Source organism: Trichosurus vulpecula, chromosome 8 (genome assembly GCF_011100635.1).
Source record: "Trichosurus vulpecula isolate mTriVul1 chromosome 8, mTriVul1.pri, whole genome shotgun sequence".
Classification (NCBI taxonomy): Eukaryota; Metazoa; Chordata; class Mammalia; order Diprotodontia; family Phalangeridae; genus Trichosurus; species Trichosurus vulpecula.
In genome coordinates, this window is record NC_050580.1 from 255,108,309 (window position 1) to 255,134,957 (window position 26,649).

At 41.7% G+C, this 26,649-nt stretch overlaps 1 protein-coding gene across 2 annotated transcripts in view; it reads left to right on the forward strand.

Annotated features, from left to right (window-relative positions):
* The first annotated feature begins 23,801 nt into the window (after nucleotides 1-23,801).
* ITPK1 (inositol-tetrakisphosphate 1-kinase) overlaps nucleotides 23,802-26,649 on the forward strand; it is a 310,259-nt gene continuing 307,411 nt past the window's right edge. Inside the window, exons 1-2 of one of the 2 annotated variants that reach the window (XM_036734679.1) lie at nucleotides 23,802-24,071; nucleotides 24,861-25,037. In XM_036734679.1, coding sequence (XP_036590574.1) covers nucleotides 24,943-25,037 — 95 coding nt within the window. In that variant the 5' untranslated portion in view covers nucleotides 23,802-24,071; nucleotides 24,861-24,942. Of the gene's footprint in view, nucleotides 24,072-24,411; nucleotides 24,505-24,860; nucleotides 25,038-26,649 lie in introns of those variants that run through there. The other variant, XM_036734680.1, reaches the window with a different exon arrangement.

The window sequence follows — 26,649 nt, forward strand, 5'->3', positions numbered from 1 at the left end:
ACCTTGCTGCCCCTGACCTAATTTATATTTCTCTAATTATTTGGCTTTGGAGTATTTTTTTCACATGACTAGAGATAGCTTGGAATTCTCCCCTTCAGAACTTTGGTTCCTTTGGTACATAACCTCATCTTCAACCCTCACCCTGGTACCCCAGAGGAAAATTTACTTATAGTTTAAGTTTTGGATCATGTCTTGGTCTCCTCAAAGTGAGGAGTGAAATGGTGTTCAGTGTCCTATTTTACAAGAACTTCTGGGAAAGCTGGAAAGCACTTTGGCATACCCCCTATTACACAATAAGTTTAAAATCGACTTATGACCTGAATATTAAAGATAATATTGAAGAATATTAAAAATTTAGAAAAGAAGTAGATCATAGACATCTTACAGCTTTAATCGATGAATTCCTAACTAAACAAGGGCTAGAGATCATTGCAAGAAACAATAGATAATTTTGATTATGTGAAATTGAAAAGCTTCTGTACAAACAAAATGCATTTATAATAAGAGGGAAAGTGGTGAAATAGAGAAAGAAAATCTTTATATCAAATTTCTCGGATAACACTTCGGTGCCAAAGACATATAGACAACTAACAGAAATATATAAGACGAAAAGCTATTTCCCAAAAAATAATCAAAAGATAAGGAAATACAGTTCCCAATTTAAGGACTGCAAACTATTTACAGAGCAGCTAGATGACGAAGTGGATAGACTGCCAGGCCTAGTCAGGAAGACTCATTTTCATGGGTTCAAATCTGGCCTCAGACCACTTTGTGACCCTGGGAAAGTCACTTGATCCTGTTTGTCTCAATTTACTCATCTGTAAAGTCAATTGGAGAAGGAAATGGCGAATCACTCTGGTATCTTTGCTAAGAAAAGCCCAAATGGGGTCACCAAAGGAGAAAACTAAGGAACAGCAATGAACTATTTAGAACCAAGACAGTGATAAAAGAAATGCAAATCAAAAGAAATCTGAAGTTTCAGCTCACACCTAGTAAACTGGCCACCCTTTCCAGTACTGGCTTCCCTTTGGTCAAACCCCTTGCTCCACACAATCACTTCCAGACTTTTCTTTTACCACCTTAATCAAACACAACTGAGGATCACTCCCACCCTTTTCTTCCTTCACTCCTATTCACGGGCTGATGAATTGAGTTGGATGAAATCATAAGGCTGCTGATTGGGTCTACCACAAGTTATATAATCTAAAATGGGCCCTCCTTCCATCGAGGCAATTATTCCACTCCTCCTTAATCAATTCCCTAATCCTACTTTCCATAATAAATCTTTCAAGTATTCTTGTCTCTCCTTAAGTCTTCTCCTCAAAGACCTAGCCTATTACTTCAGAAAAATTGAGGCCATTTGCTGAGAGTTCTCCCTTCTCCCTTCCTCCTCACCTCACATCCCTCCAACATCATACCTCATTACCTTCTTTACTCCAGGCTCTGATGAAATAGCCTTCTTCTGGCCAAAGCCCACTACGTGCATAGTCTTTTTTATCCAATCAATAAACATTATTAAGTACCTACTATGTGCCAGGCACAATCTGTGAAGGATTGACTTGGGCATGTACTCTATTCTCATTCCTTGCCATGACCTGCCTTCCTTTGCAACTTCTCCAGAATAATACCACCAATATTGTCTTAATTCTCTCTATTATCTTCAATCTTTCCCCCATCTGCTTGCTCTTTCTTGGCTTCTTATAAACATCCATATTTCCCCAGTCCTTTAAAATTTCTCATGTGATCCACCCATCCTTGTTAGATATCATCCTCTATCTCTCCTCCCTTTCTTGACTGAACTCCTTGAGAGTATTTTTACTTCTTTTTCTCTCATTCCCTTCTAAACCCTTTGCAATATGGATTCTCACCTTGTCATTCAACTGTCCAAAAATCACCCTCTCCAAAGTTAGCAATGATCTCTTAATTGCCCAGTCTCATGGCCTTTTAAAGATACTGATCCCTGGGGCAGCTAGGTGGTGCAGTGAGTAGAGCACCAGCCCTGGAGTCAGGAGGTCCTGAGTTCAAATGTGGCCTCAGACGCTTGACACATGTACTAGCTGTGTGACCTTGGGCAAGTCACTTAACCCCAATTGCCCTGCCAAAAAACCAAATAAATAAATAATCCTGATCCTTCCTTGAACATCTTTGCAACATTTCATACTGTTGATCCCCTTTTCCTCCTGGATGCTCTCGCCTCTCTTTTTGTCACACTACTCCTGGTCCTTTTTCTATTACTTCACATAAGCCAAGAGCTCCACCTTCTTCCTTAATCCTCATCCTTACTTCCCATGCCTCTCACAGCATCCTCCGTTACCTTCTTTACTCCACGTTCTCATAATGAGGGAGCCTTCTCCTGGACATTTCTAGCTGTTCCATCTCAGTCTCCTTTACTAGCTCATCATATCACACCCACTAACTATGGAAGTTCCCCAAGGCTTGGTCCATGGCTCTCTTTTCTTTTCCTTCCCTACTGTCTCCTCTGATGATCTCATCAGCTCCCAAAGGTTCAGGATCATCTCTATGCAAATGATCCCCAGGTTTATACTGTATATCCATCTCTTGCCTATTTCCTGAGTTATTACAGGTCCAGTTAACTAACCGACTTTAAACACCTTGAGCTGGATGTCCTGTAAGCATCTCCAACCCAATGTGTTCAAAGCATAATTTATCTTTCCCTCCCAGATCCTCTCCTATTTCCAACATCCTTCTTAATGTTGAGAGTACCACCATCCGCTCCCTCAACCAGGCTTACAACCTCAGTGTCATCCTAGACTCCTCACTCTCGTTCATCCCTGTATTGGTAACTAGGGTGGGACTTTTTTTACTGTTTTCTCTTTTGGAGCATTGTTGTAATCAAGTGCCTTTGATGAGTCTGGCCTTTGTTTCTTTGATTAAATCAGGAGTCTTTGATGACCTGCTTACCTCAAGAGAAAGCCTAGTTCACATAGGTTTGAGTTCCATGGTTGTGACACCCTTTGACCCTGAACAAGGTATATAAACTCAGGTTAGTGTTTTGTTTGGGGCTCTCACTCACTGGAAGGGTGTCTTGTGATTTGACCAGATGAGGCTCTGAGTAGCTGATGGAGCTCCACCAGCTTTGAAAACCCAGATGTTGGTGCCTCTGTCTCTGGTAACTCTGTAATTCTTTGGTCGGACAGATTCAGGCCAGTCTGTTAACTGTGTGTGTTTGTTCTGTTTGTATTGTCTCTGTTTGTAATTTCTGTTTGTATTTGCTCTGATGTTCAGGAAGCTGGCTTTCCCCCCTGAACTAAGTGAATGATACATGTATGTTTGATTAAAGTGAGATTGTTAACCCCTTAAAGTTGGTTTCCTTAGAAAAGCAGATCGAAGAACCTGTGCTAGCAGCTTTCCTGTGTGTCGGTGTTATTGGCCTTACACAGCCACAGTAGCGGCAAGCAGCATTGTTGTTACAATCCCAAATATCCAAACTGTGGCTAAATCTCGTTGTTCCTCCTTTTATGACATTCCTGGTCTATGGTCCCTTTTCTCTACTTATGTAACCCTCAATTGTATTTGCCTTCTTGCCTGGACTGCTAAAGCAGATTTCTGACTGGTCTCCCTGCTCCGAGCCTCTTCCCGCTCTCACCCCTCCTTTATTCAGCTGCCAAGGTGATTTTTCTAAAGTGTAGAACCGACCACATCACATACCTTCTCTCCTCCGACAAGTCCAGCGACTCCCTATTACCTCTAAGATCAAACATAAACACCTGTTTAACATTTAAAACTTTTCACAGCCTGGTCCCTTTCTACTTTTCCAGTCTTCTTACATTTTACTCCCCTCCGCACTCTCTATGATTCGATAACACTGGACTACTTGCTGTTTCTCACACAGACAGGGTTCCCTTCCCCCAAGTCACCCATGATCATTCTCTTGCAGCCCACTGCCTGACAGCGGCTGCTCAGTAGCCGCCATTAAAGTTACGTCATCAGGAGGAATAAGGAGAAGCAACGTTGTAGCAATCCCAACCAGTAGTTCACTGTTAACAACCCATGACTATTACAGAAGGTATCCGGGTTCCTCTTCTAGGGATAGTGCCTATGGATGTGCTAAGTACTCTAGAACAGTGATCTCTCACCTTTCTGGTTTTCCAAAATCAGAACCAGGCCATTGGTGGGCAGACTTCTTCTTTGAGAAGTTGAACATTCATTCATGACAACTATATTGGAATCTCCAGGCACTCAGGAATTTTCCAGGTTGATTACAGTATCATTATCTGTGACCTGGCTCTGGAGGCTATGAGCGAGTAATAAATAAATCATCCTTGCTGCTCACACCTTCTGTGGTACTCTAGGTATTAGAACCCATTTATCCTTCGTCTCCTCTCCTCTCCTCCTTCCTACCTACCCCCTTAGAAAAAGCAAGGTGCTTAAGTGTAGAAATAGTCGTGTGTGTGTGTGTGTGTATGTGTGTGTGTGCTTTAAGAAAAACAAAAGCAAAACATCAAAAACAAAGACAAGAAAAACAGACACAGACACATCAGATCCTCACAATATAACCCCGAGAGGAAGGAAGTACAGGCATATTGCCCTTATTACGCAGCTGTTTCAGTTGTATCCTACTCTTTGTGACCCTCTATGGAGTTTTCTTAGCAAAGATGCTAGAGTAGTTTGCGATTTCTTTCTCCAGTTCACTTTATAGATGAGGAAACTGAGGGAAAAAAGGATAAGTGACTTGTCCACACAGCTAGTAAGTGTCTGAGGCTGGATTTGAACTCAGGTTTTCCTGACTCCAGGCTAGGCACTATATCCGCTTTAACACCTAACTGCCCCTATATTCCTAAAGCACTTGTCTAATCATGTCACTATCCTCTGCTACAGAAGTTTCAGTGGTTTCCTATTACCTCTAGGATCAAAAACAAATACCTGTTGATATCTAAAGCCCAAAATAACCTGGCTGTAACTTTTTTTCCCCTAGCCTACCTACCTCTACTCTTCTGCACAGGTTTTCCACCATATTAGAAGGCACTGTCCCTCTGAAATTCTATCTTTTCGAATTACTAGTTTATTTTGGAGCCCAGTTCGGGCACTGCTTTCTTCCAGAACCCTTTCTTGACATATACAGCTATGTGACCCTAGGGAAGTCATTTAACTGTGCTCTAGGCACCTCTCTAAGACCAGTAGTTACAGAAGAGGTGCTGACCTGCCACAGGAGAGGGAATTCCCTATCCTAATGAAATCACAGGTTCAGTTCTTATCCCCTGTTTCACTTTGTATATCCTGAGATGTACACAGGTTGTATACTCTGAGATTTAAGTGACTTGCTCAAGGTCAATGCAGCTATAAGTGCCAGAGCCAGGAGTCAAAGCTAGGTTACAGAATCATAAAATGTAGAATGTTAGAGCTGGAGAGACTTAGACATTTAATATAGTCCAGCCCCCTCATTTTAGAGGAGAGGAAATTGAGGTCAATGGAGGGGAAATAACTTGTGCAGAGTCAAAGAGGCAGTAATAGAATTAGACATTTGAACTTAGTTCTTCTGATGTCAAATCTAGTTATTTTCCACTGTACTTATTCTTAATAGAGCTATGTTCCAGGTTCCAAAAAAGACACATATAAATCAAATTTCTCCAATAAAGTAATAGTTCCTATGTCAAAAGGTATGGATAAAAAATTCATTGTCTAATGAAAACTACCAAGCTAAATTCATTGTTTTTTTTTTGTTTGTTTGTTTGGTAATTATGGGTTTTTTTAAAGTGAGACTCACCGTAATCACAGTGCACTTGGTTCTTCCCCCTGTAGCAAATGGGCTGACTTGAGACCCAGGGAAGGTCCACAGTGGGTTATGTATTTCTGAACTTTAAAGGGTGGGAAGTTACAAAGAGGTCTTGGAGCTGGAGTCTGAGGTAAATGGCATTTCTTAATATAGTTAGCAAATGACAACACGAGTAACAGACAGGACCCAAAATACATTCCAGGGCTGGAAAGTCACTAATATTTAGAACCAAAGAGGACTGATGGTTTCAAAAGAACCATTTCCCAGGCATTGGCAGAAGGAGATATATCATTTTGGAAGGGGCTGTCACTGAAACAAGTCATTTAAGTAGGCCACAGTCAGAAAAGCAGGAGATTTTTTTTTCCAATTCTGCTTGTCTTGGGGAAGACTTTGTACCTCTCTATACATAACCTTCCCAAACAGAGACAGCTTCTTGAGGGTGGGAGTTGTCTTATTTTTCACTTTTGTATCTTTAGGGTTATACACAGTAGGTGTTTAATACACATTTGTTGAATTAAATTGAATTCCCAGTTTTATTGTTGTTAGGGTGCTGTAAGAACTGACACATCAAATTAGATTCTCTGTCTCTCTGTTGTACCATGAAATGGGTTGTGTATTATGAAACATGTGTGTGTGTGTATATATCTTGTTTCCCTAATGAGATTATAAGCTCTCTGAGGGAAGGGGGTGTCTTATGTATGTCTCTGTATCCCTCATAGTGTCTAGGGTATTCCTGATCAATTGATTCCCTTAAATCATCGGGTTTTAATTGGAGGTCAATGAACTTTTATTCTGAATTTTAATTCTGATAAGATAGAAACTTAGATTTATTTTTACATGAACATGCATCTGAGAATACATTATTATTATTATTTTTTAACATTCATGTTTTTAAAAATTTGTTTAAAATTTTCTCCATTCCTCCAGCCCTTCCCATACCCATGGAGAAGACAAGAAATATGATACTATCCATTATACATGTAAAGTCATGCAAAACATATGTCCATATTGGCCATGTTGTTAAGCAAAAAGCAAGAAAAATAAAATGAAAAAAATATACTTCAATCTGCACTCAGAGGCATGAGCTTCTTTGAAAAATTTTGATAACTGTATACCAATATAATTGGTTTCCTTTCTTATATATTTTATTTTGTGCATTTCAAACATTCAGAGAGTGGCCCATACACTTAAGAAGATTTTCAAAGGGATCTATGGCCCAAGAGAGTTTAAGAAATCTTTCCCTAAGCCACTTGATGAAAGAGTGAGTAAAAGTTCCTGAGATCTTGAGTCTTAGGACATTTGCTTATGCACAGGTCAAGAACTGGTTAAGCATTGATGGAGACTAAGAGTTTCTAACGGGGGAAAAATGACTCTGGTAGAGAGAGATAGGACAGCCTGGTCTGAAGAAAGGTTGCTTGTCAACTTTTCCTTTGTGCCTCTTGGAATTTGTGGCGATAATTGGACAGCAGATTTTTCTGTCCCCACTCCCATCAGTTAAAGGCATTTTGAAGCACTAGCACATAGTAGCATTCAAAGGACTGCAGACAGTCAGACTGAGTAGTCCACAAGAGGAGAGAAAGCTTGAGTCTGGGGCCAGCACTTTGCTGAGAATAAAACCAGGTGAGCTCCTGGTAATTCCAGGCTTAGAATTTCAGCTCCTCTTGAAAAATTCAAATGAGACCAATTCCAGCCAAACCCAAAGCTGGAGAAGTACAGAACAAGGCCAAGCACCTGAAGGCGTAAGCCCTGCCCAAGAGCAGGTGAGAAGGAAACAGCAGATTGCCTTCTTTTTTGAAGTTTAAATTTCTTGTGTGAGCTGGACTTGAAGTCATACTTGAACTCTTTCTTTCAGATTACTTGCAAGATTTTTTCCCTATTACTTGTAATTGTAGATTTTAATTATTAGACTCCTGGGTGTTTTCATTTAGGGTTTCTTTTGGGAGGTGATCAGTGGATTATTTCTATTTGTACTTTGCCTCCCTCTGATTCTAATAAGTTCGGGCAGTTTTATTTTTGGGATATCTTGAAATATTGTAACCAGGTTTCTTGTTTGGTCATGGCTTACAGAGAGTTCAGTGAGTCTTCATGTAACTAGCCTTAACCTGTTTTCTTAGTTAGTTGGTTTTTATATTAGACATTTTATTTTTATATTTTCTTCTTTCTTTATATTTTCTTGACCCTATCATAAGCAAATGTACCACTCAGAGTCTCAAGGAACTTTCATTCTCTCTTTTATCAAGTGGCTTAGGACAAATCTTAATTTTTTTTAAGGTCAAGACCCCTTTGAAAATCTTTTTATATTTTCTTCTTTCTTTATGTTTTCTTCTAATTTTCAATCTTTTGTTTTTGTTCTAGTTCTTGTTGTCTCTTGGAATCATTGAGTTCTGTTCCCTCCATTCTCTTTTTCAGGGAGTCTATAACTTGAGTAAGGTTTTCTACCTTATTCTAACCTATTTATTCTCCTTCACATTTTTCCCCCTCCAAAGTTCTTAATTTCAATCATAATTTCCTCTTAAAACTCTATTTTTTTTTCTCTCTGAGGCTTTGCTGGTATTAGTTGTAGTTATTCTCTTTGTCTAGGTTTGCTTCTTTGGCTTCTCTAAATACTTAGCATTTTTAAAATTGTATTTGATGTGTTCTTTTTTTGTTGTTGTTCTTGTTGACCCATGTTTTTCTTAGTGTTGTCCTTTCCTTGTGCTTGTAAGCTTCAGTCATTTACTAGCATTCAGTGTGGCTTCCCTGTTGATACTTCTAGTGCTTCTAGTGTGAGGACTTGCTGAGCCCTTTTCAAGATTGCTCATCCCCTTTGGTGTCCACCTGTCCCCTAACTCTCACCTGTGGCTCCAAGAAGCTGTAGTGGTGGCTATACCCTGGTAAACCTCAGCAGAAAGGCTAAACCAGGTTGAGGGTAACTGACAGATCTCAAGCCCATTGGTGAGTTAGAGGGATGTCTACCCCACGCAAGTGAAGACTGCCCCTGGTGGAATGGGTGGATGAGAACAATTTGTTCCAATGGCCATGAAGGCACCTGAAGCAGGTGCTGTGGAGTGCTTAGAGCTTGATCAGTCCATGAAGATGCTAAGGTCATCCATTGCATTCTGAGCTGTCTCCAGTAGTCTTGACTTTTGTCTTGCCACTGGATTTCAATGATTTTGGAGGAGAGAGTGAGGCTGACAACTTTGTGCAATTATGCCTCACTTAAATCCAAGTCATATACAAGTCAAGACATTACCTGTGATGTCATTGGTCCTCTTCAAAAATGAAGGATTAACAACAACTTCCAGCCACAGTTGATTTCTGTCCTTTTTAGTTTCTACTCATCTATCTATCTATCTTGCATTAGGAGGAGGCTCTTACTTCTCCCTCTGAGTTTTTTGGAAAGCTTTCTTTATTATTGTTTCATCTCTGGTCCTCCTTGATGGCATGAAAAACCTGGGTTCCTCCACATCCCTTCATTTTGTCATCTTAACTAGAAGTATTAGATGGATTCTATCACCACTGCATGGGGTTAGTTTTGTGGGGCAAAGATAAAGTCACCCAAAATATCTTCAAGGTTGGATGGAGTTGGGTCAGACAGCATTGAAGAGTTGGTTGGGAGACGTAAAGGGTGCACTTGATCTTGTTCCTCCAAACTCTGCCTTGTTGCAGGTGGTAGGTTAGGGGTCAGGTGTGAAGAGGTCAGCCTTTCATAGCTCTTGGTGAGCAATGGGTTTCCATCTTCTCTTTTCCCTGATGACATACTCATTCTAGTTCTCCTATGAAGTTTCTTATTTATTATATGCTGTAGCCTGCTCATACCCATCATGCTGCTCTTTATTCCTCTTTGTATGATACTTGTTACCAATTCTTCAGAAACCGTTCTATATGATTTACAAGAATACCGTAGCACTGGTAGAATACTGGTATTAAAAGATGGGCTGTTGCTGGGAGCACCTAGGTGTACATATACATATGTATATAGACTACATGTATGGATACATACACATGTATAGAATTAATGTGTATGCATATGTCTATAGAATATATGTGTGTATATATATATATATTCATATATATAGTTACACACTGATGGACAAGCTCCATAGGTTGTCTATGTAACTGTGTCATAATCTGGGCAATAGACCTTCTTCCTCCATTTGGATTTTCCTGCTTGCATGGTTAGGTCAAATTCTTTTGAAGGGTTCTCTTCCTGGAAGCCCTGAAATATCCCAGGAATTGGTAAAACCAGTATATGAGGTCATCTGCAAACAGAAGGAACTGGAAGACCTCATCACCTATAAGGAATCCCTCTTTAGCTTAGACTCTGAGAGCCATGAATGACAGTGGTGAATACCTTGGAAGAGCATATGGCTCCTGTTTAAGACTTCCCTGATGTTTATGATCAAAGGGTGGTTGAAAAAGGTCATCTTCGTTGTTGTGTCTTTCAAGCAATCTTGAATAATTTTAGCGTATGGATGAGAGACCCCTTACTGGAAAATAGCCTTTGAGGCCATCTAGGGTATTCCTATAGAAAATCACATTTTGAAACATGATTACGAAGCCATATGCACAGAAGGATTTTATATTCTCGCGATCATTCCATTGCTTGTGTGGTGGTGATATGTGGTAGATATATCACTCGCACCAACCTTCACTTTCAGCGCATTCATTGAGGATCCGCTTTATGTGTGTTCAGATGGTTCTCAAACACCCTTATATAGATGGAGTGCAGGTGTATAGTTTGTGTGTTACTGATGTTTCTTTGTCTTTTTCATTATCTATAAGGTCTGAGAGGCAGCGAGTCATAGTAGATAGAGAGATGGCCTTGGAGCCACAAAGACTTGGCTTGAAGTTCTTCCTCAGACACATACTGACTCTGGGCAAGACTTAATTTTGTGGTTCTCTAAGTCGATGTCTATATGTTTCCGAGAAGGTGCCAACCTGCATTGGTAGAAGGGATTCCTCTGTGGACTACTGCTGGATCAAAGAAGCCACAGGTCCAATCCCTATCCTTAAAAAGTATGAGATTTTTCTCTATACTTTTGCTATCTTCTCCTCCTTCAGATAATTTGTGAATTGAAACTTCAGCGTCCACATGATTGTATTGCCTCTCACATGGACCCAACCCATGCTTATTCTCTCTGTTTTCTTTAGTGCCGTCTCTCCTTCCTTTATAAGCACATATGGAATATTTGTGGCTAGGGCAAGGCAGCTAGGTGGCACAGTGGATAGAACCCTGAACTTGGAGTCGAGAAGATGGGAGTTCAAATCCAGCCTTGAAGACTAGCTGTGTGACCATAGGCACATCATTTCACCTCTTTCTGTCTCAGTTACCTCATCTATAAAATGAGGATAATACTAGTGCTTGCCTCCCAAGCTTGCTGGGAGGTTAAAATGAAATATTTGTAAAGTGCCATAGAAAGTCTAGCTGCTATTATTGTAATGATCCTTGATGTTGGAAAGTTCGTTATAAAAGCCTTTCCTGAGCTTTTTCATTTTTCTTCTGTTTGTTGTCCTTTTTTGATATTCATCCTTAAATGACCCCTGGATGATTTTGCTTAGTTGGGTCTCTTGCCAAGCTTTCTTTAGAATTGTTTCAGCCTCCATTGGTTCTCTCTGTTCTGTGCAGTCATACTGCTCATAATCTTCCATAATCCTTTTCTATAAGGTTTTATAAACAAGTCTATGTTGCAAACTGGTTTTGCCCTTGAAAGCAAGCCATCTCTTTCCACTTGGAAAGTAGGTCAAATGTTTGCTGACTAAGCTGTTTTTAAGGCTCTTTGGACTCCTTGTTATGACAATTGATCCGTATCTGTTAAACTTCTGTATGAAATTGTAATATGTGTCTATATCCTTTTTCCATTCTTCACCCATTTTCATATTCAATAACTGTTTTGAATAGATCAGGAATGAATTATTTCTATTTCATGCTATATCATTTTTATCCTTTTAAAAATTTTTGTACTATTGTAAAGGTCTTTTTGGAATATTTATTTTGTGTAATGTTATTCAGTGCTCACCCTGTCTAACACTTGTGGCACTTTTTTTTTGAAATAGTCACGATAGTGATAGAGTAAGTAAAACAAGTTAGCAAAGAATTACCCTGCCTGGTCCAGATGAATTCACATGAATTTATTCAAACTTTTCAAAAACAAGTAACTTCTATGTTAGATGGATTATTTATAAATTCAGAGAAAAGCAAAAGGACCTGATTGATGATCCTCCCACACAAAATTACATCTCCCACACTTGTGCCTTTGTATCAATGTCCCTTATACCTGGAATTCACTCTTTTCTCACCTCTGCTTCTAAGGTGACTCTTTTCAAGGCTCAGATCACCTGCTGTTCTTCTACAGGAAGCTTAACCTGTTTCTTTCAGTTGCTAGTATCTCCCATTTTGAAATTACATTGCATACATTTAGTATTTAATTTTTCTTGTACATATTGTACTCAGTAAGATGAGTCTTCATGGCTCCAGGTCCTGTGCTCTATCTACTGTTCCCCTTAGTTCTCTCTCTCTCTATGTATACATACACACATATGTAGGGTGGGTGCATATACACTGGACATATATGTATATGTATGTGTAGTATGTGTGTGTATACACTAGAAAGATTGTACTTGAGGATCTTCTGTCTCTACAATACAATGGGCTCCCACACTTTGAGCCCCTAGTCTAGGACATAGGACCTTGCATATAATAGATATTTTGTGAGATTTCAAGAAAGGTCCATGCATCCTACCTGATTTGAATTTGAAAGCAACTGCTGTACCAAGACAGTAAAGGTCTATAAAAGAAATTATTTACTTTTTGACAATAATAATGCTTGAGGCATCTCTGGGCTAGGTACTCGAAGACAGAAATTGAGGAGGCCTCTCCCTACAAGGCGCTCACTACACAGTTGGGAGATAAAATACCCAAGTATAGACTTTCCACATTGTACAGATCATCTGTCACAAGTCTGAATTGGGGCTTCCAACTGTATATTGATAGCATGTTAGAGGCAGAGCTTAGAGATCATGGGATTTAGAACTGGAAAGAGATTTATCACACACTAGTTCAGTCCCCTTAATGTACAGAGAAGCAAACTGAGATCCAGAGACAGGGTCACACAGCTAGTTAATATCAGAGATGGGAACTGAACCCAAGTCTACTGACCCCTGGTCTAGTGTTCTTTAAAGGCAAAGTTTCTATTAGTAGAATGCTTTCTTCATGAGCCAGGCCCTCCTCCTCTCTCAAATCTTCCCAGTCACTGAATCAGTATTACTATAGCTTTGGGGCTGTGACTACTCAGATAATCCCAAAATAGCAGTTAATGGCTCCAAGCAAAGAAACAGTATTTTGATGCTTTAGGTTCTTTTTAGGCAGGATAGAGTTGCCTCACTTAAATTACATAGAGGGAAGTATTCATTCAATAAACTTTGTTTATTGTTTTTTCTTCTATATTCTTTATTTAATATTTTTAGTTTTCAACATTGATTTCCACAAGATTTTGAGTTACAAATTTTCTCCCCATTTCTACCCTCCCCCCACCCCAAGATGGCATATATTCTGATTGCCCCTTTCCCCAGTCTGCCCTCCCTTCTGTCACCCCACTCAACCCCACTCCCCATCCCCTTTCCCTTATTTTCTTCTATACCTCATTGCTTGTATATCTTATTTCCCAGTTGCATGTAAAAAACAACTTTTTTTTGAGCATTTGTTTTTAGAATTTTGATTCCAAATTTTCTCCCTTCTTTCCGCCCCACCCACCCTCCTTGAGAAGGCAAGCAATTTAACATAGGCCACACATGTATCATTATGCAAAACACTTCCATAACAGTCATGTCATGAAAGACTACCTATATTTCCCTCCATCCTATCCTGTCCCCCTTTCTTCAATTTTATCCCCTGGACCCTGGCCCTTTTGAAAGGTATTTGCTTTTGATTATCTCCTCCCCTGCTGTGCCCTCCCTTCTATCATGCCCCCTCTCTTATCCCCTTTCCACCTACTTTCCTGTAGGGTAAGATACCCAATTGAGTGGGTATGTTATTCCCTCCTTAAGTCAAGTCTGATGACAGCAAGTTTCATTCATTTCCTTTCACCTGCCCCCTCTTCCCTTCCAACAGAACTGCTTTTTCTTGTCACTTTTATGTGAGATAATTTACCCCATTCTATCTCTCCCTTTCTCTTTCTCCCAGCATATTTCTCTCTCACCCCTTAATTGTATTTATTTATTTATTTATTTTTAGGTATCATCCCTTCACATTCATCTCATCCTGTGCCCTTTGTCTATACATGTATATATGTATACATATATGGATATATATAGATATGTATATTCCCTTCAACTACTCTTATACTTAGATAGGTTTCATGAGTTACAAATATCATCTTTCCATGTAGACATGTAACCAAAACAATTCAACTTTAGTAAGTCTCTTATGATTTCTCTTTCCTGTTTACTTTGTCATGCTTCTCTTGATTCTTGTATTTGAAAGTCAAAATTTCTCTCCAGATCTGGTCTTTTCTTTTTCAAGAATGCTTGAAAGTACTCTATTCATGGAAAATCCATATTTTTGTCCTGGAGTATTATACTCAGTTTGCTGGGTAGGTGATTCTTGGTTTTAATCCTAGTTCCTTTGTCCTCCAGAATATCATATTCCAAGCCCTTTGATCCCTCAATGTAGAAGCTGCTAGATCTTGTGTTATCCTGATTGTGTTTCCACAATACTCAAATTGTTTCTTTCTGGCTGCTTGTAATATTTTCTCCTTGACCTGGGAACTCTGGAATTTGGCGACAATATTCCTAGGAGTTTTCTTTTGGGGATCTTTTTGAGGAGGTGATCTGTGGATTCTTTCAATTTCTATTTTACCCTCTGGTTCTAGAATATCAGAGCAGTTTTCCTTGATAATTTCTTGAAAGATGATGTCTAGGCTCTTTTTTCGATCATGGCTTTCAGGTAGTCCAATAATTTTTAAAATTATCTCCCCTAGATCTATTCTCTAGGTCAGTGGTTTTTCCAATGAGATGTTTCACATGTTTTTTCATTCTTTTGCTTCTGCTTTATAATTTCTTGATTTCTCGTAAAGTCACTAGATTCCACTTGCTCCATTCTAATTTTTAAGGCAGTATTTTCTTCAGTGGTCTGTTGGACCTCCTTTTCCATTTGGCTAATTCTGCCTTTTAAGGCATTCTTTTCCTCATTGGCTTTTTGGAGCTCTTTTGCCATTTGAGTTAGTCTATTTTTTTAAGGTGTTATTTTCTTCAGTATTTTTGGGGGTCTCCTTTAGCAAGTCATTGACTTGTTTTTCATGATTTTCTTGAATCACTGTCATTTCTCTTCCCAATTTTTCCTTTACTTCTCTTACTTGCCTTTCCAAATCCTTTTTGAGCTCTTCCATGGCCTGAGATCAACTCATATTTTTCCAGCACGGTGCAATAGACACTTCCCAGCGACCATCCAGGCCGCCTTGGGCTGGAGACCTGCTTCCTTCTCTTATTTCGTGGGTTCTATAGCTCTAGAATTTGTTCAGAGCAATTTTTTGCAGGTGTTTGGAGGGTCCTGGAGGAGAGCTTTAGTGAGTCCCTGTTTTCCTGAGGCCATCTTGGCTCTGCCCCCCCTCAATAAACATTTATTAAATGCCTGCTATGTGTGAGACTCAGGGCTAAGGGCTGGGGCAAAAGACAAATTGCTGCTCTCAAGGACCTTCCAATGTAATGAAGAACTTAACAGCTAGGATGCTCTTGTACAGGGCTTGCAAATTTATCATAGGTGTGGAGATCATCCTTCCCAAGGGTCTATGTCCTCAAGTTCCTTGTTTCCCTCAGAACAAAATCTTTCCTATGAAAAGATTTATTTCCCAACAGATCTGCCACTGTACTGTGTAACCTTAGGCAAATTATTTCCCCCACAAATTGCTTCCTCTCAGTTTTCTCATCTGTAAAATGAGAGAGTTGGACTAAGGTACCTTCCAGAACTAGTCTTCTATGATTCTCTGATACTTTTTAACAGAAAATAATGCAGCCCTAAGGGCCACAGAGCCTTCCCCGAAATCACATCATATAGTGTTGAAATAGGCTGCTTTCTAGGAGCCTTGCTTTGAGAGGACAAATAATATACAGTAGAATCAAACTCCAATGCAGCATCAAGGATTTATTAAACCTTGTTGTTGTTCAGTCCTGTCAAACCCTATGTGGCAATCTTGGCAAAGATAGTGGAATGATTTACCATTTCCTTCTCCAGTGTATCCCCATTTTACAGATGAGGAACTGAGGCAAATACGGGTTAAGTGACTTGCCCAAGGTCACACAGCTAGTAAGTGTCTGAGGCTAGATTTGAACTTAGGTGAGCAGAACCAGGAGACAGTAAGAGCAACATTATATGATATTCCAAATTGTAGCTCCAAAGGATCCATAACGAAAAATGCTATCTACCTCCAGAGAGAGAGATTAACTCTGCGTATAGATTGAAGGATACTTTTAAGATTTTTCTTGTTTTGTATGTGTGTGTGTTTTCTTTGCAACATGGCTAATATGGAAATATGTTTCGCATGACTTCACATGTATAATCAATATCATATTGCTTGCCTTCTCAAGGGGTGAGGGAGAGGAAAAGGAAGGAGAGAGAATTTGAAACTCAAAATTTTTTAAAAATGAAAGAATTATGTAATTGAGAAATATATATCTAAATAGATAAACTATAGTTAAAAAAAGTCATAGAAGTGCAGAAGGAATGCAACCAGGTGGGAGGTTAGTTTCCAGGTCTTTGTTTCCTTTTTTTCTCTTTTAATCTCCTTTTCTGGATCTAGAAGTTTGTTTTACTTTTGAATGCTCCTTTTCCTGTATCCTACCTCTTAATCTATGCTCCATCTCCACTCCTTTCTTGGTTGAGTTTGCTGTATTTTTACAAGTGTATGTATGTTTAACCTTCCTTTTGTCTATCTCAGATAAGAATGAGGTTCATCTGATACCCACTCCCCCAACTCCTCCCATTTTGTATACGTTTCTTCTCAGTCTCCCCAATTATTAGAAACAGTAAGTTACATCCATATTTTTCTCCTTTCTACACTATTGTATTTCTTTTACCTTCTCTTCTCTGTACCCTGGCAAAACCCTCAGAACAGATCTAATCAACCTTCTTCTATTTTCTTAATTAACTCTCTAAATAAATACCATTTGGAGATAAGTTTCTGAAGAGAGACATTTCTTCTCTCCCCTCCCCCCCCCATTGCAATGTTAATCTTTCATTCTCATGCTGACTTTTTTCATTTCTCAAATAAGTTTAGCTAAGTTTCTCTCGGTTTTTGTGTTTGCATCTCAAAGTCCCTACTGAGATCTAGTCTTTTCATCAGAAAAGCTTGAAAGTCTTGTAGTTGTTCTGTTCCATTAAAGATCCATTTTCCTCCTTGTGGGATTATAGGGTTAGGGCAAATTATTCTTCCTTGTAAGCCGTAATTTTTGCCTTTTGTAATATTATATCCTGAGATTTCCTCTTGTGTAGAGCAGAAGTGGTGTCTTGTGTGAGCCTGACTGTGGTTCTTTGGTTCTTCAAAAATTTTTTTCCTGGCTGTTTGTACCATTTTTTCTTTGACCTGGAATCTCTGGATTTGGGATATGGCTTTCCTATGACTTTGCCTTTTTAGAATTCCTTTCAGGAGGTGATTTGTGGATTCTTTCTAGTTTCACTTTACCCTCTGGTTCTAATTGATTAGGGTAATTTTTATATACAATTTCTCAAAAAACAGACTCTACGATGATTTTTTTGTAGTCATCGTTTTCAGGGAGCCCACAATGATTTTTAAATGATCTCTCTTTGACTCATTTTCTAGGTCAGTTGTTTTTGATATCAGATATCTTCTATTTTTTAATCTTTTGAGTTAATTTTTTTTTTTTGGTCTACGCATAGAGTCATTGATTTCTCTTTAGTCTATTCTAATTTTTTAAAAGTCCATTACTTGGGTAAGATTTACCACTTTCTCTTCTATGCTACTCATTTTCTTTCTAAGTCTTTCTTCCAGAGCTTTTACTTAATTTAAAAAAACTCTTTATTCCTTCCAGAAATTAATGTAGTCATTATGGAAAATCCATTTTCCCCCAGAGTCTCTGTTCATAGTAGTTTTAGAGTTACTCTTTCCTTCTAGGTTGACTTTTTTGGGAATTTCTGGATCTACTATAATTCTTGTGATAAGTATCTTTCCATCTAAAGTTCCTGAATTGTGGTTTTGTGTTAGGACAGGTTCTATTTCCCATGGGTGGGGGTGGGATATGCTGTTTTTGCCCTGTGTTATCTGAGTTCCTGTGTTAACTTCCACGCTCCCAGATTTAGGCCTCCATGTTTTCTTGAGGGGCAGAGGGCTAGACTTTCCTATCTCTCTCTGGTATCTGTGGACAGAGTGCTACAGATTTCAGAGCCCCTGGGCCTAAGGTGTACCTGTCTGAGTGCTGCCACATATGGAATGGTTGATGTTCCCCCTGTTCCCTTCCAATATATCCTTGACAAGTTTCTAACCTTGAAGCTTTCCTATGGGAACTCTCTGCTCTCATAACCTCTGGATGCAGAACTTGGCAGACTGTGAGTATATCTGGCCTCTCTTTGTTCCAGCATGGTGGGTACTCTTTATGTGAGCAGGTTGGTACTGTTTGTCCAAGCTGGCCTTTCTGGTAGTCTCTTATCCTTTTGCTCATAGGCTTCCAGCTGACTTTTTGTGCAGTTCTTAGCGGGGAGGGGGAAGTAATTTGCTGTAGTTTCTCATTGGATTTTTTTTTGGCAGAAGCTCAATCATTATTTTCATATTTTTTGTTTTTGTTTTGTTCTTATTTAGTATTTTACTTTCCCCCAGTTACATGTAAAAACAATTTTTAACATGTTTTTAACACTTTGAGTTTCAAATTCTCTCCCTTCCTCCCTCCCCACTCCTATCACTGTGAAGGCAAGCAATTTGATATAGGTTATACATGTGTAGTAATACAAAACATATCCATAGTAGTCATACTGTGAAAGAAAACATAGACAAAAACTCAAGAAAAATAAAGTAAAAAAAAGTATGTTTCACTTTGTATTCAGACACCTTCAGTTCTCTCTGCGGATGGATGGCATTTTCATCACAATTCTTTTGGAGGTGTCTTGGATCGTTGTATTGCTGAGAATAGCCAAGTCATTCATTCACAGCTGATCATCTGACAATATTGTTGTCCCTTTGCATCAGCCCATGCAAATCTTTTCAGGTTTTTCTGAGAGCATCCTGCTCATCATTTGTTATACTGCAATAGTATTCTGTCATAATTACATACCACAACTTGTTCATCCATTCCTCAATTGATGGTCATCCTCTCAATTTCTAATTCTTTGCCCCAAGAAAAGAGTTCTTAAAGAGTCCATAAACATTTTTGTACATATAGGTCTTTTTCCTTTTGTTTTTTTAATCTCTTTTGGGATACTGACTTAATAGTGGTATTGCTGGGTCAAAGGGTATGCCTGGTTTTATAGTCCTTTGGGCATAGTTCCAAATTGCTCTACAGAATGGTTGAATCAGTACACAACTCCACCAACAATACATTAATGTCTCACTTTTCCCACATCCTCTCCAATATTTGTCATTTACCTTTTTCTGTCCTCATTGGATTTTTTTTTTGTCATTATTTAGTCTCTTGTGGTTTGTAGGTTTTTTTTTTTTTTTGCTGGAGATGAACTGTCCACCTCCATCAGGCAGACAATTCAGCTAGCATTTAAAATTGCAGTGGATCCGGTCATCACTGTTTTGTGATTCCTCTTGAGTAGGGACATAGGGAGTAAAGGGCAGGAGCATTTCAGAGTGGAGGTGTGACAAGGTGTGGAGGGTATTAGGAAAAGGCAACAAGGAATTTAAGAGTAGAGGACAGTGTGGAGCTGAACCGGGTTACCAAGATTGGAAAGGGAAGAGGATATAGGCAGAGGAGGGGTGATGGCCGGTACAGCACTAAGGAATGGAAGGATTGTTAGTCTTGGTGACAACAAAGAATAGGTGTAAGGTATAGGGAGAGATGGAAAGATAAAAGTTTAAAGTTGGAGAAAGGAAATTTCCAGTTCCTGCATATGAAGTAGAACACTTGTGGATAATGGAAAGTTCAAAGTTTTGACCCTCCCTGGGTACCGCTAAAGTATACACAGTGACATCAGCACGCACGGTGAGGACTCCTAAAATGAGAGCAAGAATGGGTAGAGAAGAAAACTGAACTCACTGAGAAAACAAGGCAAATATCCTGGTAGAGAACAACTCCCAGCTTTGGGATTGTGTGGTAAACATGCTGAAATGCCTCAAACAATAATATTTGAGAATTGTAGTGGTACAGGAGGAAGAGTGCCACACCAGGAGTCAGAACACCTGGGTTCTAGTTAGCACGCCGTGTTAGTGGTGGGACCTCCCCAACTCACAAGATTATTGACTTGTTGGAAGGTCAGCATTTCTTGGAATGTTAGCTCCTCGAGAGCCAAGAGTGTTCCATTTTTTCCCCTTGTAAACATTTACCAGTACCTAGCATGGTACCTTGCACTTAGTAGGTGCTTAACAAATCTTTGTTGTTGTAAAACTTAAAGCATTTTAGAAATGGAAATTATTATATCATGAATGATATCTGACCCAAGATCATAGATTTAGAATGAGAAGGGACCACAGAAATCATTTACTCCAGTGGTTCTCAAAGGGCTATCCTTAATCCTGTGGGAGGATCCTGATACCTTTTCAGGTCAAAACTGTCTTCAAAATCATAAGGAATTATTTGTCTATTTAAATGCCCCTCTCTTTTCCAACTATATATCTGTGTAAGGCTGGGTTTTCTTAATACCCACTTCAACTAAAACAGATTGCAACACTGAATGCAGAAGCAGATAGGAGAATCCAGTTGTCTTCCATTAAGCCTGACATTAAAGATTTGCAAAAATATGTAAAGAATGCCACTCTTCTCACTAATTTTTTTTGCTTTAGAAAATATAGCTATTTTTCATTAAATATGTTATTTGTCTTGTATAATGGGTTTATTATTATTTAAAAAATTAATTTAATAAATATTTTTCAAGTCATCAGTTTTAACTTTTAATATAGTAAATATGTGATAGATACAATCCCCATAAACAAAAGCTCTTTGAGGATTTTCATTTTATTTTTAAGAATGTCAAGGGGTCCTCAATAATTTTTAAGCGTGTAAAGGAGTCCAGAGACCAGAAAGCTTGGCAATCACTGATCTAGTCTGATTTCTTCTTTTTATAGATAAGGTGAAATACTGAGCTTGGAGTTCGTGGGACCTGAGTTCATATCTCAGGCCTGTTACATATGACCTTGAACAAGTCACTTCACTTTCCTCTGGGCCTACTTCCCATCTGTAAAATGAAGAGTTTGGACTACATGGCCTGTAAAGTCCTTTTTAGCTCTATGTAGGTCTTGCAAAGCACAGATAACTCAGAGCATGCCTCCAAAGTTGCAATGATATAGTAAGTAGCACATCAGATTAGAAAGTTAGTCAATGCTCTTAGGGTTTCCTATGTCGCTTTTTCCTTACCAAAAAAAAATAGGGTGTAACTTTGGACAAATAAAATTATATCCTATTTTACAAAGAAATGGAGTCCCAGAAAGATTAAAGTGTTGTTGCCTTAATACCACGCAGCCAACTTCTAAATTGACCATTTGGCTATGAATAGACTGTTAGGTTAGACTGGGGGTGTGTGTGTGTGTGTGTGTGTGTGTGTGTGTGTGTGTGTGTGTGTGTTAGAAATTTGAGCTGTTGGTAGGTGTTTTTCTTCAGGGGTGAAGTGTCTTGTTTGAATCAGTAGGGGCAAAGTGGGTAAAGGACAGGAACGCTACAGAGCTGAGGTTTGGCAAGGTGTGAAAGGTATTGGGATAAGAAAACAAGGAATTTAAGGGTGGAATTTACCTGGTTTACCGAGATTGGAAAGGGAGGAGGGTATAGGCAGAGCAGGGGTGATGGCTGGCTTAGTGAGAGGAGGGAGGAGAGCCACTTCTCTTCCACATTGCCCTTTGTCTGAGGAGGGTACTGCTGACCTTCCAGTGGTCCATGTTTATCAGCTTGGACTCCATCTTTGACTTCTCTTCAACCCTTCTGTGCCCCCAACCATAACCAAACAGTTGGTTTTACTTACCTGACGTTCTCTACCTGTCTCCTCTTTTCACTCACATGGCCACCCGGCTGGTTAAAGTACTCATCGGCTTTTGACAAGACTTCTGAAATAGCTTCCACACTTCTCTGTTCTCTACTATCCAAACCATCTTCCACATTTCTGCCAAAATAATTTTCCTGGCATTAACCAGATTAAAAACTTTTAGAGGCTCTCTATTGCTCCTAGAATAAAACACAAATCCCTCAGCCTGACCTTTAAGGCCCTCTGCAAACTCGTTTCAGTATACTTTTTCAATCTTATTTCATATCACTACCTTTCCTGTATGCTATGTGCTGGCTAAACTGAACCTGAGGTAGGCATTCCACACATCTAAAGTCGTGTTCCCCATTCTGGGAATTCTCTCCCTCCTTTTCTTCCCTTAAGGGTTGAATAGGCACCAGTTACTTTCGGACTTCCCTAATCTCCTTTCTCTCACATGATTAGGACTATTCTCTCCCCTCGAATTACCTTATTGTAACCCCCAGGAGAACATAAGCTCCTCGGGAAGAGGTCAGTGTCTTCCACGTAGTAAGTGCTTAATAAATGCAGGTTGAAGTTACTCCAAGTCACACACATTCAAACCCAGGTTTTCAACTAGTGACTCCAGTGACATCCGTGCTTATGGAAAATCACTCTGGCGGTAGAGTGGGGAATGAAGTGAACGTAGGAAGAGGGGGAGACACCTGAGACAGGGAGTCTAATTTGGAGTTCCTCGCAGTGCTCTAGACCAGAGGGGATGAGGGCCTGAATTAAGGCTGTGGCTTTGGCGGTAAAGAGGAAGATCTGAATTGTTTTGGGGTCAGAAACAGCAAGATTTGGCAACTGATTGGATGTGTGATTTGAGGGAGAATGAGGGAACCTGGAGGCCCAGAGGGAGCGATAGCCCCGACAGAAATGGCTCACGTCTGAAGAATGACAGATTTCGGAAGAAAGACAACAGATTCTATTCTGGAGATGCTGAGTTTGAGCCGGTTTGGGGACATTTTGTTTGAAGCGTCTGGAAGAAGGCAGTTGATGAAGCCTGGGAGATGAAGGCTGGAAACAGATCTCCGAGTCAGTTCAGAGAATTCCTCCTAGATCTCTTCTATTGTCTTAAACCTCTGCATCATCTACTTTGAACCCAGGTCCAGCAGCCTCTCCGATCCTCTCTCCTCACGGTCAGAATGCGGATAGCGCCCAGACTAATTCACGAGTCTCATATGAATAAAATGGATCAATGGCAACCATAGAACACCACACACAGACACTAGTTTTTATGAATAATAAATTCCTGCGTGCTTGTGTCTCCCTAACCGTATAAGAAGGTCCTCGAGGGCGGGCGCTTTTATCTCCTCCCAGCGCCAGTCTCACCAGCGGTAAACATTTAATAATAATGTGAAACATTTCTATGGTGCCATCACATGTGCCAGGCACGGCTGCTTTACAGTCTCCTCTCACTGGAGCCTCACGACCGCCCTGGGAGGTAGGCGCTATTATCCCCATTTTACAGGTGAGGAAACTGAGGCACACAGAGGTGAAGTGATTTACCCAAGGTCGACTTGACGGTAACAGTAACGGGACTTCTGGCCCTGTTACTCGGATGGGCTTTTTCTCAGAACCGGGAGAGTGTTGAGGCCGCTGTCAGTCTGCGGGGCTGGGTGTGAATCAGCTCGGCTCTGGGGGGTCGGGGGTCGGGGGCAGCTGTAACTTTTAACCCTTGGCCCGGCCTTCCATTTGCAAAAGGTGGTGGAGGAGGGCTTCCAGAACTTCCTCTTTCGACCCCTCATATCCCTCCTCACCTTCCCGGGACTACAATGACCTCTGGCCTCCCTTTCTCCTCTCCCAAAGCTGAAAAACCTGGGGGAGGGGGAGGGGGCGGGGGAAAAAAAAAGAGCGCCGGCCCCTTTAAGGCTCTGGCTGCGCCGTGCTGCCCCCTGCCGGCTCGGGGTCCAGGCGGCTCGGCCCGCAGGCGGGAGGGGGGGGCAAGGCGCGCGCGCCGGCGGCCGGGTGGCCCTGGGGCAGCCCCCGAACACCCCCTGAATTTCCCGCAGGGAGAAGCCGGAGGGCAGGGCCGCGGACCCCTCCGCCCTCACAGCGGGAGGGTGTGTCAGGCCAGCCCCCCCCACTCCTAGTGCCGGCGGTGGAGGGGGTGTTGCAAGAAGCGGCGGCGGCGGCGGCGGAGGAGGAAGTGGCCACGGAGGCGACGGCTGCGAATAGCGGGCTCCCAGCGGCGGCCTGGAGGAGGAGGTAGGAAGGGAAAGGGCGGCGGCGGTGCCGGGGAGGGCAGCCTGCGAGCTCGGGGGGCGAGGGCGAGGCGGGGGAAGAGCCCGGCGGGGGGGGGTGGGGGCCCCGGGGACTCGAACCCTCCCCGGTCCTCCGCGTCTTCACCCCCCGCCGTGCTCCGGCTAGCGCGAGCGAGCGAGCGTGCAGCCCTGGGCGGGCTAAAGCGAGGGGGCGGAGAGGGTGGGGGGAGCCGGGGCTGGAGGGGAGGAGGATTTGGGGGGCGGGAGCGCGGCTCCGGCTCGGGGGCCCGGCCTCCGCCGCCGCCTCCCCTTCCTCCAGCGCCGCCGCCGCTGCCGCTGCCCGGGGGGTGCTGTTCTGCGAGCCGAGCCGAGCCGGGGCTCCTGGCTGCGCGGCCGGGGCTGCTGCTCGAGCTCGCTCCCCGCGGGTCCTCGGCAAGGTAAAGCTTCCTTGTCTCTCTCTCTCTCTATCTCTTTTTTTAACCTTCCCCCTTTTCCTTCATCTCCACCCTCTGCTCCTCCTCCTCCTCCTCCGCCCGCCCCCTCCCCATCCCGGCTCTCTGCTGTCCCTTCCACTTCGGGCCTGGACGGGCAAATAGACACTTGAAAGTTGCCCGCGGGGAGCTGCCTGGCAGCCCGGGCCGCCCCGCCGCACCAGCGGGGGAGTGCGGGGCGTGGGGCGTGGGAGCGAGACAACAGCTGATGCCGCCCGTGCCTCGGAGTCCGCTGCCGGGGAATTTCACTCTCGCGGTTTGTTATTCATTTAACCCCCCGCCTCTGCCTTTATTCCCCGCAGGGTGCTTGTGGCCCCGAGGCCCGGGTCCTGTGCGGTGAGCGGAGGTCGCGGCCGTGTGCATCACCCCCCGCCGAGCACGAAGATGCAGACCTTTCTGAAGGGAAAGAGAGTTGGCTACTGGCTGAGCGAGAAGAAGATCAAGAAGCTCAATTTCCAGGCCTTCGCCGACCTGTGCAGGTAAGGAAGGAGCCCCGCTCTGGCCCGGGACTCGCCGAGCTGGGGGCCGGGGTGGGACTGGTGGCGCCCGCTGCCCGAATCCTCGCCCACGGCGGAATTGATAGACGTGCAGGTTCCCGTGTGCTGCTTAATCCGCAGGATCTCCGCGTTAAAGCGGTACGGGGAAAGCCGGTACCGATGGAAGTCGGGGAGGCAGGAAGGCATCGCCTTTGAGCACCGTCCGAAACAATTGGCTTCATTTTGTGTAGGAATGCCTGGGAAGGACCGTAGGCGCGTATGCGTTTCATTGACCCTCCCTTGAATTTGGGAGTGTCTTCCAATATTGAAGATACTCCGAGTGGGTTGTTCTCCCCACCTCCCCATCTCTCTCTTTTTTTTAAACCTCCCCTTCCCACCGAAGATAACAACAACGTGGCTTGTAAAACATTTTCCTTCGCTTGTATTTTGTGTCTGGTCCTACGTGGACTGTTTTTCCTGGTAGAAGGTAAGTTCCCCGAGGGCAGGAATTGTCGGATTTCTTTGTTTATGTCTCAGGAGCCTTAGCCTTGGTGGTGCTAAAGCTTGTTGATTGATTGGAGGTAGTAAGCTTGGCTAGCCTCCAATCACTTAGCTAGTTTGTCAGTCATGTAGACAGTCAACAAACCTATGAGATATGTGGATTTTTGGTCCTGAATCCAATGTTTTTTTCCCGTATGTCCTGCTCTCTCTGACTTAGAATAATATATGATTTGGAAAGACCTTTGGCCCCCATGCTTAACTAGATTTTAAAAGACCACAGGACACATATATATCTCATCTAGTGTATGTAATTTGAAAGTAATAAACCAATATTTGTTAGAATGAATTTGATCCTATGTGGTTTTAGAGTAGGGATGCTTAATTTGTGGTCTGAATTAAAAAAACAATTCATAACCATTTTAGTGGTTTCCTTTACAATCCTCTATATCTGTATACATGCTTATGTATACACACACACGCACACATATATGTATATATATAATGTATATCTGGTTTTATGCATTTAAAATCATTCTGAGAAGTCCATAGGCTTCACCAACCTGCCAAAGAGGTCCATGATATAGAAAAGGTTTTAAGAACACTTTATGTAAAGGGTATGCTTAACATGAACCCATTTACAAAGTTAAGAGCCCTTTGGGAATTTGTATAGTTAATAGTCTGATGGATTTGTTTTTTGTTTGGATATTGTATATTCGTTTTCTAAAACGGGATGCGCATACCCATTGCTTCCAAGAGCCATCTTGGGAAGTTTAAGCTTATGGTTCTCTACTTGGGAATGAGTGAGGAGGGAAGCAGGTGGCAATAACTGGTGTATGACTGGTTAGGGTTTGGCAGACTTGATACTTCCACAGTACCTTTTTCAGCTTCATGTAGGTCTAGAGGTCTGTTTCCCAGGCCCATCTAAAGACCTTTTGTTTCTCCTTTCTACTGATAGTATCCTTCCCCCCCCCACCCCAAGAGACGAACTTAAGAAAGAATTCACCTTATGTAAAACAACCCTGTGGTGTGTCAGTCTGTGTTCCAGGGATGGAACGGATTTCATTTGGCACTGCTCCTCTAGGCTCATTTTAACCCCAGAAGGAAAGCTTTTCAA